At 50.1% G+C, this 13,528-nt stretch overlaps 5 protein-coding genes across 5 annotated transcripts; 2 read left to right on the forward strand and 3 right to left on the reverse strand.

The window, feature by feature from the left end:
• Positions 1 to 408: 408 nt before the first annotated feature.
• On the forward strand, positions 409 to 1,822 carry PC9H_008691 (uncharacterized protein; the record flags this gene model as incomplete). Its single annotated transcript, XM_036778199.1, has 7 exons — positions 409 to 549; positions 612 to 646; positions 701 to 729; positions 801 to 1,201; positions 1,280 to 1,399; positions 1,450 to 1,745; positions 1,816 to 1,822. The coding sequence occupies 7 exons, from the start codon at positions 409 to 411 to the stop codon at positions 1,820 to 1,822; spliced, it is 1,029 nt and encodes a 342-aa protein (XP_036629627.1).
• Positions 1,823 to 3,172: 1,350 nt separating this feature from the next.
• On the reverse strand, positions 3,173 to 4,256 carry PC9H_008692 (uncharacterized protein; the record flags this gene model as incomplete). Its single annotated transcript, XM_036778200.1, has 6 exons — positions 3,173 to 3,404; positions 3,459 to 3,606; positions 3,663 to 3,765; positions 3,911 to 3,958; positions 4,013 to 4,162; positions 4,221 to 4,256. The coding sequence occupies 6 exons, from the start codon at positions 4,254 to 4,256 to the stop codon at positions 3,173 to 3,175; spliced, it is 717 nt and encodes a 238-aa protein (XP_036629628.1).
• A 319-nt stretch (positions 4,257 to 4,575) lies between these two features.
• MAD3 (Mitotic spindle checkpoint component mad3) lies at positions 4,576 to 6,094 on the reverse strand (the record flags this gene model as incomplete). The annotated part of the gene is made up of 4 exons (XM_036778201.1): positions 4,576 to 4,728; positions 4,779 to 4,900; positions 4,958 to 5,520; positions 5,574 to 6,094. 4 exons carry the CDS (start codon positions 6,092 to 6,094, stop codon positions 4,576 to 4,578), a joined length of 1,359 nt encoding a protein of 452 aa, XP_036629629.1.
• Positions 6,095 to 7,449: 1,355 nt separating this feature from the next.
• PC9H_008694 (uncharacterized protein) lies at positions 7,450 to 8,013 on the forward strand (the record flags this gene model as incomplete). The annotated part of the gene is made up of 3 exons (XM_036778202.1): positions 7,450 to 7,580; positions 7,635 to 7,854; positions 7,915 to 8,013. 3 exons carry the CDS (start codon positions 7,450 to 7,452, stop codon positions 8,011 to 8,013), a joined length of 450 nt encoding a protein of 149 aa, XP_036629630.1.
• A 196-nt stretch (positions 8,014 to 8,209) lies between these two features.
• On the reverse strand, positions 8,210 to 10,144 carry PC9H_008695 (uncharacterized protein; the record flags this gene model as incomplete). Its single annotated transcript, XM_036778203.1, has 12 exons — positions 8,210 to 8,337; positions 8,391 to 8,450; positions 8,507 to 8,540; positions 8,595 to 8,658; positions 8,713 to 8,747; positions 8,802 to 9,007; positions 9,073 to 9,319; positions 9,388 to 9,444; positions 9,507 to 9,524; positions 9,589 to 9,616; positions 9,675 to 9,741; positions 9,802 to 10,144. The coding sequence occupies 12 exons, from the start codon at positions 10,142 to 10,144 to the stop codon at positions 8,210 to 8,212; spliced, it is 1,287 nt and encodes a 428-aa protein (XP_036629631.1).
• Positions 10,145 to 13,528: the final 3,384 nt, after the last annotated feature.

Genomic DNA, 13,528 nt, shown 5'->3' on the forward strand with positions numbered 1-13,528 from the left:
GCCAGTGAGGCCCGGGATAAATCTGTCAATACAGAAACCGACGTTTAACATTCTAGATGACTTGCTGACATCGAAGCAGGGATGACGTTGGTTGACTTTTCTGTTAAATTAACGGTGGGCCACACGCATGCCCAACTAACATACCATCTACCCTATTGCGATCTGGGAAGGCACCTCCTGGGGTGGCGGAGAATTTCCAACATAACGGTTCAAGCTGGTTCAGTGGCCGAACAGGAAACGCGGTGATCGAAATCAAAAACGGTGGGTCACGTGGGCGACGATTATCTTATCGGCGCTGACACCCAGGCAACTCGAATTCGCCGAGCCTGTCACTACAGGTCACCACCATCGAGGAATTTGGCTCGACTTTCTGACGCCTGTAACAGGACCTGGCCTTACATATACGGAATGTCAGAATCTGCGCCCTTTTCTGCGGACTCATATTTTGCAACCCAACCGCCGCCGGCTTCCTTGGAACACGACATCTTGGGCGTTCGGGAATTTGTTCAGCAGCAGCTGAAGAAGGACAGGAATGTGGTTCTGGTGACCGTGAGTCATGCTACCGCCAGGAATTTACGTTCGTGGTAACGATATGGCCTTCTCGATGTCAGAGCGGTGGGACGACTGTCCCATTGGAGCTTAATGTGTGAGGTGACGCCAGGGATCGTGTATGTTATCTTGTTCTGATCAATTCTATCAGAGTGCGTTTCCTGGACAACTTCAGTGCAGGTATGATTTATCTGTGTTGTTGCCAACATGAGTTCAGACACGAGGTTGATGTTCTCTTACCTGTTTGCTAGGAACTCGAGGCGCAACGTCTGCCGAATACTTCCTGAAAGCGGGATATGCCGTTATTTTCATGCATCGCCAATTTAGCCTCCAGCCGTTCAGTCGACATTATTCGCATTCGACCAATCCTTTTCTTGACTTCTTGGAGATAGAAACGCCACCAGTTGCCTCTCCGGATTCCACACCTCAGATCTGTGTAGCGAAGGAAAAGCGAGAAGACTTGATGTCTGTACTTACGGCGTACAAATCGGTACAAGCTTCCGGGACTCTGCACACGTTGGCGTTTGTAACTGTCAACGATTATCTATGGTTACTCCGTGCCGTTAGCCAAGAGCTCTCTGCCTTGCGCCGTAGGGCCCTGTACTACCTCGCCGCCGCAGTCAGTGACTTTTTCCTACCCCGACAGAAGATGGTGCGTATGGGCGTCATGATCCCTTGTTGGCGTATCTAGCCGATAGTTCCGCGCACAATTAACACATATACGATTTAGTCGGAACACAAGATCCAATCCGGCAAGGGAAGCCTACATATCGAGATGGATCAAGTCCCAAAGATCCTCAAGTCCATGGTGGATGAGTGGACGAAAGACGGCTTCATAGTCTCGTTCAAGGTAACTCTCTTATCAGCCTTTAGCCTTACACGCCCCTGACCATTCATCAGTTAGAGACGGATCCAGCCCTCCTGATACCGAAGGCGCGAGCGGCACTCAAACGCTACGGCCACCAACTCGTCATTGGCAACGAGCTACACACGCGAAAATACCAGGTCCTCTTCGTCACCCCATCCTCGCATACTTCCATTCTAGATGACTCGGTGGATGAAGATTCTGCTTTTACGGAGACCTGGCTACGAGTTGATATCCCGTCGACTCCCTCGGCCGTGTCTCAGAAAGAGATAGAAGAAGACATCGTCTTTGAATTAGCACGGAGGCATAGCGAATGGATTAACGAGAAGAAGTAAAGCAAAGCCACCTTCCCCGCACAATCTTTGTATTTGACAACCGTTACCACCGTTTCCATTTTCTAGATTGTAGCAGACACAGCGACGTTAGACGCACATCAAGTCCAATACAAAGTGGTTCTTTTCTAGACTAGGTAGGTTCTCCCCTACGGAATTCCTCATATCATGATCTGTCTTGTTAGAATGTTATTACGGTTCTTTAGCAGCAGTTCCTGCACGGATCTTCTATCAGTTGTCCGCAGGCTTGAACAACAAATGACATAACTATCTCGTGTTACGAAGCTCAATATTTCCTATTAGAAACAGGCTCTATGTTGCACCGTGTGGATCTTGGGGAGCAGGGCCGCAACTGGCAGTGGTACAGATATGAAGGATTCTGTCACTATTCTGGGCGCAGTCTTTCAATCGTGGCTATGTCTAGGCTTCTTGACATGCTTGACCGGCTGCAACAGCATCTTCGGCCTAGCCGAACTTTCTTCCTATGATCCTCAAGTTCAGACGTCAGCCAAACATCCTTGAGAAGGTGGAGACCCGGAGGTACCTGGTGCCACCTTGCATAGCATCTTCACTGTCAACGTTCCATAGCCGCCGTTTGATTTTGGCTCGACTAACCCTCTGTGATTGACTGAGCGTTTGCTCTAGTGTCTACTTACGACTCGGACATGGGGACCAAGAAGGCCGAGGTCAAGAGACGATTCTACGTTTTGGTGCTAAACGGGTATATATCCAAGTATCAATGATCTTGACCATCAGTTTGCTGTGTAGTCCTCAGGCTGAAGTGGATGCCGCGTTCCGACGAATTAACACTCATTTGGCTGTATTCAAGATGGCTTCACTGGCCCTCCGGCCACAGCATCCATGTGCCGATGGCTAATTAATCATGGCCAGTTTCTCATTCGAGAACCCAGTCAAACCCTGGTAAATTAATGAAATCATGCCCTCATCCTTGACCTGGACGCACAGGTGATGGCCCAAAGTTCAGCCGCTCCACCCGGGGCTGAGAAAAATTGGTGTGGGTGAAAGAAGCCACCACAAGATGATGAGATTCTACCATCTGTGAAGGCCGCTTGTTAAGTACGAAGATACTTGACGTGTGCATGTGGTCTCAATATATACCAAGTCTACAGTCCGACTCTACGTATGCATCATAGACGGCAAGTCCTTGACAATCGTGAGTGTAGCTAGTCTGCACAGCCAACTGAGGAGTGGACATGGCGAGAACCGACCTTTTCCGGTCAAGCGAGCTGATAAGTCCGGCATGATGAATCCTGGAAGTAAAGCAGCATGGCTATTACAGGATATATGAACGGTGGTGAGTGGGGGTGGGGGGGTTCAAATACACATATCGATGAGTAGCATACGGCGAAACGTTTAGCTGAAAGAAGTAAATGTAAAAATAGGCAGCGAGCGAAGTACGGTAGATTTAAGCCATATCTATATCTTGGGTTGGGGCAGCAACCTCGCCAACTTTCTCCGTGGCGGTGGTTGTCTGTGGGGGTGCTGTATCTCCCATGAAAGCTTCTAGCTCTTTGTCCAAATCTTCGGCTGTCTGGGGCTTCCTCTCCGCTTTCCCTCCTCTACGTCCGCCACCTTGGGCACCTCTCCCAATCCGCCGACCGCGTGAGCGCAGCGAGCCAGTTCGTCTCCTATCAGAACTGCCAGGGGAACCATTTGTTATCATTCAAAACGGCTGATCAAAGAGCACATACTCCTTAGTAGACATCTCAGCATCCTCAGAGTCAGCAGCGAGTCGACTCAGGAGAGGTTGCTTTTGAATGCGATTGAGAAGAGCGGTCGTCGTCGATTTTCTTGAAGGCCGAGGTGCAGAAGTATCGAACGAGATGTCCATCGGTTGACCTATGGACAAGTATTACTATTGCCACGGATAAATTCTCGACCGCCCTGAATGGTACCTTTGGCGAGTAGTCCATTGAACTGCTTCAAAGCCTTCGAAGCCTCCTCGGTTGTTTCGTATGTGACAATTGCAACGCCCGTCGATCGCCCGCTTCGGTCGTACTATTGAAATGTTGAATTGTCGTAGAGCCCAAGCAAGCAAAAGGAATCGATGGTAAGCCAATCGCCAGAGAGGAGGTCCCCCAAACCGCGAGATGCGCAAATAATTTCATATCGCGAGGGCGTAGTCGGGAAGGTTTTATCGTACCCTGATGAAAGGCTCACTAATAAGCGTGCCAACTTGCCCAAATATGGCCTGTACAGTGATGAGGTCAATATTCGACGAGAACCACACCAAAGAAGCACGCACATTCAAGTCCTTTGGGGTAATCTCATAATGCAATCCTGCGACGACCAGTCTTGACCCTGGTGAAGAATTGATGCTTCCTTTTGGTGAGACATCTCGACTGCGACCCGTAGGTGCTTTGTCGTGGAGCCACTGTCCATCTGCAGGTGTTCGCTGCAAAAGAAAGTTAGTCAGTCCAACGTCGGCTCTCAGATCATACCAGGGCACTAACGGAGTGGGGCTTGCTGCGTCCTCGGAAGTTCACCATCTTCCAAAAAGTGTTGCACGGTTTGAGGGGAGGTTCAAAGAAAGTTGAAGGGGATACGGACGTGAATGGGAGATGGACTGAGGCCAAGAGGTCGGAGAAGCAAACGGAGTTGAGCGCGATGCTTGAACACGAGGCTGCAAGTAAACAGCGGGCGTAGCGCCCGTGAAGCGCCTGTCTGTTTTTGAATCTGTCCGAAATGGCATACAAAGATCATTGTTTTCATTATTTTGCCGTCAATATCCAATAGTGAATGCACATCAGTAAAATTAGAAGGAGGGGGGTGTCATCAATGGAGGGGTCGTCAGAGTCAAAGGAGAAATCAGTCGTCGCTCAGATCGGCTACAGACCCATAATTCTTGAGAGGGTCCCTCCGTAGTGCTTCAGCTTCGCTACTGATAGATGAACCCTCTGGTCCAGCCTTCTTCACCTTCATCACTGTATCAGGGGCAGCTGGACGTGCTGTCGAAGCCGGCTGCGAAGGGGTTATTAGTGGCCTTGCGACGAAACTGTATCTGCGCGTACCTCATCACGGAAAGGAGTGAATGATCCTCCACCGTCGTCATCTTTGAAAGGGACAAATGATGGCTTTGCTGGTGTTTGTGGCAATGCCTGAGGTTCATCGTCCTTGAAGGGTACAAATTTTCCTTTGGACACATCTTTGGATGGTGCACTGGGTTCGTCTTTATACGGTACAAAGCCACCTTTCGATGATAGTTTGACCTCTTTGCCCTTGCCCTTTGATTTCGCCGGGGGGATGGTTGGAGGCGGGGGCATGTTTCCAGAATCACCAGGCGCTGGGTCACGGAAGGGAACGAATTTAGTAGACGATGTTGCAGACGCAGCGGTGGCCAATCGTTGCGTCTTGCCTGATTGCTTTATCTTTGTCCCAGTCATCTTCTGCGTCTCAGGCGCATTCTCTTTGATGCGAGTCTTTCGAGTTCCGAGGTCTGACCAAGCGTTTCCTTCTGCTGCCTCAGGTTCTTCGCCGGTGGGATCAACAAATACTTGTAATTTTCCATTGGGACGAGATGAAGATGGCGCAGGCGGTGGTCTCGATGCGGGAGTCGACGCGGTCATGACTGTCGTTCGCAAAGCGACGCGTTTCGGTGCAGGGATGGTTGTGGGAGGTGGGGTCGGTATGCTTGGCAAAGGGGCAGCGGTCATCATTCGTTTCTGGAATTCTCGATATCGAATAAGCAGTCGATCCAATGGTTCAGCCTGTCGAGCCACGCCCAGTATGTATATCTCATCCGCAGCATTCCGTCTAGGACCAAATGCATTACAAGCCGTCGGACGGGCAAAATATTTGCCACTCACCTTCCATCTCTTTCCAATACCAACGCGTACTCTTCGTAAAATAGCGCGTGGTTCGTCCCGATATCATTGACCAACATGAACTTGTATACTACACTTGGCTTCTCGACGAAGCTAGCGTATAGCACCCATAATTTCAAGTACTTGAGCTCCCCTCTCCACACGCCATCTCTGTCGTCTTTGAGCACCCTTGTGGCTTCTTCAAGCAATTCGAGCAGACCAGATTCAGCGCTTTGGCCTTGAGGATAGTTGTCGACAGTCCAATATACAAAACGGCAATAAGCTTCAAGTGGATCGTCTTCGGGATCTTCTAAGGCGAGTTCGACATTGACCCTAAGGCGATTTCGCGTGGCGGAGAGCTTTGCTTCGCGAGCGGCGTGGGGAGTAGCAAGTATAGCTGAGAGGGAAGTAACGCGTCGTCCAGATGCCAGTGGCTGAACATTTTCCTTTGCTGCCTCAAGGATGTCGCAATCGACGATGGTCGGAGTGCTGTCCTGAAAGATATCATCAACGATTTCAGCCATTCTGGTCCCTTCGTGGGGTGCGATCTTTGGAAGATGGTTCGTGAGCTTCCCCTTGTAGATTCAGTGCACAGGGCTGATCCAGAAGGTAGTTGATAGTGGGTGGAAACGTGAAGAAAGAATGGACTTCGCGGACACAAACATGCAAACCCCCTGAGTAGTTGTTGGTTGTGCTCACGTGATCGAGTTGGGATGGATAGGGACTGATAGGAGCTGATAGGGTCTATCAGGTGAAGCACCCCTGTGTCCTCTCGCTCGACTTCACCTATATTACTACGTGCTGTATCATGGAAATTCCCCTCATTCAAACTGATACATTGTAAAAGTGAGTTACCACTCACATTGCTGCAGCACCTGTGGCCTAGCCTTCCAACTCTTATACATCAACAATACCCAGCCCCCTCTGATCCCTATTTCCCTAACCAAGACGGCTCTCCATGCTTACGGCTCCATTTACCGTTTGTGGGTTAAAAACTGAGTTATATTACAGCTGCAGCCTCAGACGTGATGCGGCTACTGAAGCCGCTGCCGCGGGACTTGCTTATCACAAAATCCAACTACTACTTGGCTGCTGGCGAAGCAATATATACACGTTATGCATAGACCCTCCCAAGGAACGTCTCATCAACCTTTCCCACAGACTCCATTGGCCTCCCATCTCTACTCCTTATCCCGGGCCTATGGTGATCTACTCCGTCTTCCGTTCATCACGGTCAGCTTTCTCCCCAGGGCTTCCTATTCATGTTCCCCTTTTAATATGTTGCATTCTCGTGTTTCGGCTGCCATACATCGCTTTTGGCTTCCGTCTTTTGGGCATCTCCTTCGCATTTCTGGCAGCCCAAGCGAGAGAGCGCTTGGCGGCCATGAATTCACACATTCGCGTTGCCATGTCTTGTATTCTTCTCTTCGTGCGTTTGCTAGAGTCGCAGACAAACACAATAAAACCATCTGATCACTTGTAACACTCGGTAGGCTATCTCAACACAAGAACAAGTTGGATAGATTCTTAGTGGTTGTGTCACGTGGTATTCCGCGCCACTTCGACTCGGAGATCATCGCAACATACCCAAAACATACCACGATATGGACTCTAGACACATTGGAGCACAGGCGAGAAGGTTCCAGCGCAGGTACAGAGGCGTCATATGTCTCCCCGAAAGTCCTCGTTCCTCCCCCCACAAAATGCGCTTTCTGGAAATTTCGCCGGCTCAAATTAACATCGGTTCCAGAAATTTCGTTGCTTGGCCTGGGGTGTATATAAGGAGGGCGATCCTCGCTACAATGGACCTCAGAAAAATAAGAAACAAAGCACCCCAAAACATCCACTAATCTCATCTTAACCACCCTCCTCGCTAAACATGTCTCTCTGGTTCTACGAGCCTTTCGCTGATTTCGACCGCCTCTTCGATGAGGCGTTCAATGCCCGCGCTGGCAACGGGACTGTGTCTCGCCAGAGGCAATCAACCACCCCCACTGTCCTCAGGCCAAGGTGAGTATTACCTCACCAACAACTCGTACAGCGAGGTGCTAACATGCTCTTTAGGATGGACCTCCACGAGGACGCCGAAAAGAACGCCGTCACTGCATCGTTCGAATTCCCTGGTCTCAAGAAAGAAGATGTCAATATCGACTTCCACAACGGTCGCTTGACCGTGTCCGCCGAGAGCAATGCATCTTCGGAGAAGAACGAGGACGGCTACGCCGTGCGCGAGAGGCGCTACGGCAAGTTCTCTAGAACGCTGCAGTTGCCTCAGGGCATCAAGGTAAGACATTCTATAGGTCCCTCCAGGCTGGAAACGAGGTACTGACTGCTATCGAATTAGGACGAAGATATCAAAGCCACGATGGAGAATGGAGTGTTGAATGTGACATTCCCCAAGACAACTCCTGAGTTGGCCCCTAAGAAAATCACCGTCGCCTAAAATGCCCTTGTTGCGTCAAGATTTGAATGAAAATTGTACATAAAGTGTCTTGTATTTGTAGCTTTCGAAAGCAATGTAAAATGTTTCTATTCGTGTTCATTCGTAACATTCATAAGTCTAAAACATCTAAAACATTCCACAAGTCCATATTTGAAAATAAAGGTAACCACGAGCGATAAACATGGTCGTTCCTACTCTAAACTACCTCTTGTTTGACCTTGCTCAGCCTAGAGATAGTGTCGTCGTCGAACCCCAGATGTGATTTGACCAGCTCTGGCGGAGTCAGAGCAAGCCACTGGTTCAGCGAGATATCTTGGAAGATATCTACCGACTGCGCATTAACCACAGCATTGCACGCCGAATGCCACGGCACGTACCTGCTTTAAATATCTCCAAGAATTTGAGTGTGGTGTTGCCGGTATTCTCGACGTAATGACCTGAGTAAATCCGTTAGATCAATCAAAGCAGCGAGAAGCAGAAGAGTGATGCCCACCGAAAGAAGGCGGTATGTATCCGACGTCACCAGGCTAGTGTGTGTGCTTTAGCCTAACTTGATGTAGTATAGGCGATCGATCAATTACCATGAAGTTGTAGGTCTGAGCGTGTCCTTCTGAGGCGAACACTGTTACTCGCGCTTGACCCTCACTGCGATATCAGTCAGCTTTATCAGATAGACAGGCAGAGCAGCCCACGACATACAGGAAGTAGCTCCACTCGGGTTGTGTAGGATGCCACTTGTCACGACAAGAATTAAGCCAACGCACACTTCGCAAGTTTACGATACTCACATGTAGTTCCCTCATCCCACCGGGGTTTACCGTCACTTCAACGGCGCTGATGGTCTTGGACACATTGAACGTACGGGAGTCGACGACCTTGACGCTCCCTCCTGGGGTGCTGGTAGCGTTCACTCGCGAAAGGGGGAAGGTGAATGGAAGAGGCGTGTTGTTAGGCACGACCATATCGTCTTCCACGTTCTCTGGCATCGGAGCAGCTGAAGATATGAACGAAGGGCTTCCATGAGTATCGTTGGCGTAGCACCCGCAGAAGGTAACCTACACGGGAAGATGTAGAGCTCCCGCTCTGGAATGTGGTCGAACGCAGCAAGGTTGTTCGACATGCCAAAGTTCTTAGCGATAACGTCCTTGGGCGTGTGCGCGAGCCAGTCGGTCAGCAGGAACGTCGCGTCCTCAGAGAAGTTCCCTTCGTCGAAGATGAGCAGGAACTCGGCGCCGTCGGCCGTGGTGTTCTTCGCTTGGATGGAGTGGGGGTAGCCTGAGGGGAAGTACCATAGATCGCCTTGTGTCTGCGAGCAAACAGTGAACAACGTGCATTGGAGATTATGCGTAGATGAAAGCAAGTGTTATTACTTACGACATCAGCGAGGTACATCTGACCCTCGGGGGTAAGCACAGAGATTCGGACATCGCCCTAAAATAGGATAAAATGAGTGATCGGCATCATCCTTCAAGCTTCAAGATATAGATACATACTGCAATCATATACGCCCACTGTGATTCGTTGATAGCGGTGAGCCACTTTCCGTGGACAGAGATATGGATTGTCGTTGCGTACCTCTGCAGAAGTGTGCCAATGCATTTCCCTGGAATCAGATTGCAAGTCAGCGAATATTAAACGATGCAACAGCCTTGCTAACTTACCGTGCGACTCCAGGTTCAAGCCTCATATTCACACCAGCAATTGCCGTAGCTGCTGGCATCGCGTTCACTAGAGCACCATTGATAAGTGTCTGAATAAAAACACAATTCAGCTATTTTATTGGCGCACCGTTCTGTTGGCGCGCCCAACCACCATTTGCGAGCCTATTGTGGCTCATGGAAAACGGCCATTTGACGTTAGGAACTTGACCGCTATCAGTCGAAGGAGGCGCCAGCAGATCCGGATTCATTAGATCCAACAGTCTGTTTTGGGGGCCTAGTATCGATGCGCCCATCTTGCCCCTCACTGCTGTTGGAATGCTATCAGTCCCTTCCGACCATAGAACTGGATTTGGATCGGGGCTGATGAAGGAGTCTGTTGGAGGCATGATAGAGTCGTCTGGTGTGGGCGCCGCCACCGTCAAACGGGCCAGAAGCACCATTGCGAGAGAAAGCGACAACATGCGAGCCATGTCTGGTGCGTAGAATGGGAGAAGGATGATAGAGAAAAGAAGCGGACAGGTGGGCGGGGCGAGGAGCTCTGGAGTTTAAGCTTGCACAGAATACAGGGGTCTTTATACTTCTTCTCTGCCCATATTAGAGTATATATGGTCTGGTTCTCCCTTCGTCGGAATCCTCAGGTCACGTCGCTTGCGTGGAATTTGAGTACGCGACCTTGGAAGATACGTATATGGTTGACGTGCTTGCTCCAAGTAACGCCGCCGCGAAGACGTGTACATCCAATGTGATCATCCCAAGGTTCGGTGGGTCGCCGCAGCTCTGTGGGCCATACGTCTAGAAGGATATGAAGGTTCAGCGTTCTCAGAAGGCCCCTGAGAGAAGAATATCAGATAAGATTATTTGTTTCTGAACGCGACTTTCGCACGGCTTCTCTTCAGTTTACTGCCACCATCATTTGTCGCGAAGCCCAGCCGAAAGCTGTGAAGCAAAGCGAGACATGTTGACGGTTCATGTCCGTTTAAACTTCGCCTACAAGGCCCTGGACCATTCGTTGACTGAAGGTGGTCGAGAGGAACGACTGCTTGTCCTTAACCAAATCAATTGGCCTGCCTCTGGATAACGTCTGCGCGTCTTGGGGTGGGGTTCATTGCTGCGATGTTATTTAACTGATTTGTGGCATTTGGCGGAGCACCGAGTGGCCTGTTTCTTTTTTTGTTTGTCTGTCCAAAGGGCAATCATTCCCTCCAAAAATACTATCCGCCGGCAAGACACTCCATTTAGACTGGGCTCTATTTTTTGCTTCTATATTTTTACCCCGTGTGCTCCCAGATTACAACTGCGGTGGGTGAAATTGGTTAGTACATGAAGAATACCTCGCTGATTGCTTGCGTTCTACAGCATCGGACCGTCGATGATGGCATTTCATTGTTGATACGGCAGGCGCGGCGACGGGCCAGAGTTCGGCAAAGTTCTTCGAAGATATCGTACTAAGCCCCAATATAGCACTGTATATAAGAGTAGCAAACTTAGGTTCACGTTTGCGCGGGCAAAAGATGGATTAGTCAATACCTATAAGAGTAGCAAACTTAGGCTACGCGCGGAAGTAAGTATAAGGTGTATGGAAGGATAATGTAAGATACTCACTTCACGTTTGCGCGGGCAAAAGATGAAGTGAGAACGAACGAGTATTCAACTATAAGTACGAAAAAGGCTAAGTAATGAGGAGTATCATATGTATTGTTGAGGTAGCGGAACTCAAGAGTGGGATAAAAGGGGGAACAGAATCGGTCACTAGGGTCCATGGAACATATGTACAGATGTCGGGGTGGTGGTCCATACACCAGGCCGAGATTGGGTTTGAGCTCGACAGGCGATCGGCTCTCGCATTACGGTTTGTCGTTCCAACACTCCCCCTCAAACTAAAGCGAGACCGAGGCGGGAAGCGAAATGTTTGACCTTCGAGGAAGGGAGAGCTTTGGTGAGAGTGTCGGCAACCATATCATCGGTGGGACAATAGACAAGGGTAATGGAGCCGCGTTCAACGACCCAGCGAACGAAATGAAAGCGAATATCAATGTGCTTCGTACGTGCGTGGTAACGATGGTCCTTGGTAAGCGCAATGGCAGACTGGTTGTCAGAATAGATGGTGGTAGGGAAGAGAGACATGTCGAAGAGTTGAGAAAGGAGGGAGCGTAGCCAGATGGCTTCTTTAGCAGTGTGCGTTGCAGCAACAAGTTCACTTTCGGTAGTGGAGAGCGAAATTATTTCCTGTCGTTTAGCGGACCACGAGACAGCACCCCCGTTGAGTAAGAAGGCATACCCAGTAATGGCCTTGCGATCCTCTGCCATACTTCCATCCGCATCGCCATATCCAACCAACTCCTGCTTATCACCTCCATACGTCAACCAGTACTCCCGGGTTCCAACAAGGTATCGGATGATACGCTTAACAGCATTCCAATGAGGCAGGCCAGGGTTGTGAGCAAAACGCGAGAGAGTTTGGACGGCGAAGGAGATATCAGGACGTGTTCCAAGAGAGGCATACATTAGCGAGCCGACGGCCTCACGGTATGGCACATCGCGCATTTGAGCATGTTCGTGTGGCGTGGAAGGTGACTGTGAGGAGGAGAGATTGTGATTCGTCTCTAGCGGAATTGAAACGGGTTTCGCGTCTTCAAGGTTGTAACGGCGTACGAGGGAATCAATGTAGGAACGTTGAGAGATATGGAGAGTGCGCTGTTCACGCTGGCGCTTGATCTCGATGCCGAGGAGCCAATGGAGTTCTCCTAAGTCCGAAATCTCGAAGTGCTTCCTGACAGAGTCCTTGAACTCGTGAACAAGGTCCGTGGACGTCGCCGCAATTGTACAATCGTCCACGTGAACAAGGATGATGGTGATCCCACGTACATCATGTTTGTAAAACACAGCTTGATCCACGTCACATCGCCGAAAACCCAGTTTCTCCATCACCTCGCACAATCTCTGGTACCAGCGTCGTCCGGCTTGCTTCAGCCCATACAAGGTTTTCACGAGAAGACAAACCTTTCCGGAGGAGTTTGGGGATGGGTAGCCAGGCGGTTGACGCATATAAATACGTTCGTCTTCGGTGAGTTTACCATTCAAATATGCGCCTTTGACATCGATTTGATGTAGTTCCATGTCCTCAGATGCGGCAATGGCTAGTACAGCACGGATTGCGGCCAGCTTTGCAACGGGCGCGAACGTGTCAAAGTAGTCAACTCCTGGTACTTGGGAGAAACCTTGCGCAACGAGGCGAGCCTTGCGTCGGATGATGTTCCCAGCTGCGTCCTTCTTGATTCGAAAAACCCATTTGGAGCCCACAATGTTCACGTTCTCGGGGCGAGCCACGAGGACCCAGGTGCCAGCAGATTCTAAGGTGCGTAGTTCTTCTTGTATAGCTTCTTCCCATAGTGGCCAGTCTGGTCGGCGGCGAGCTTCCTCCAAGTTCCTTGGCTCAAGGCCTTCCGCATCTGCGATTTGTGCTGCCAACGCCAATTCTTCATCCACCATCATCATCCAATCTGCTGTACCCTCCCCCTCAAGCAGAAGTCCATTGGGGTTTGGATCAGATGGCTCTGGAACTTGAACACCTTTCGCAACGAGCGGATCACTGGGTCGGTTCGATGTGCGACCGCGTCCTTCAAGTAGATCTTGTATCACTCTAGAAGGTTTCCGAGCACGTTTTGCGGGGGGATCCTCGACGGGAGGGATGACTGGTGTAGACGGGGGATCAATGGAGGTGGTGTGTTGAGGACCAGCAGGCAAGTCGTGAGGAGTACTGGATGGGCTTGAGCTGATAGCAGGTATCGTGACAGATATTTCTTCCTCCCCCTCAGCTCGAGGACCACTGGAAGTATTGTCGAAGTAGATGTTCC

The sequence above is a fragment of the Pleurotus ostreatus genome (assembly GCF_014466165.1).
Source record: "Pleurotus ostreatus strain PC9 chromosome Unknown scaffold_6, whole genome shotgun sequence".
Taxonomy (NCBI): Eukaryota; Fungi; Basidiomycota; class Agaricomycetes; order Agaricales; family Pleurotaceae; genus Pleurotus; species Pleurotus ostreatus.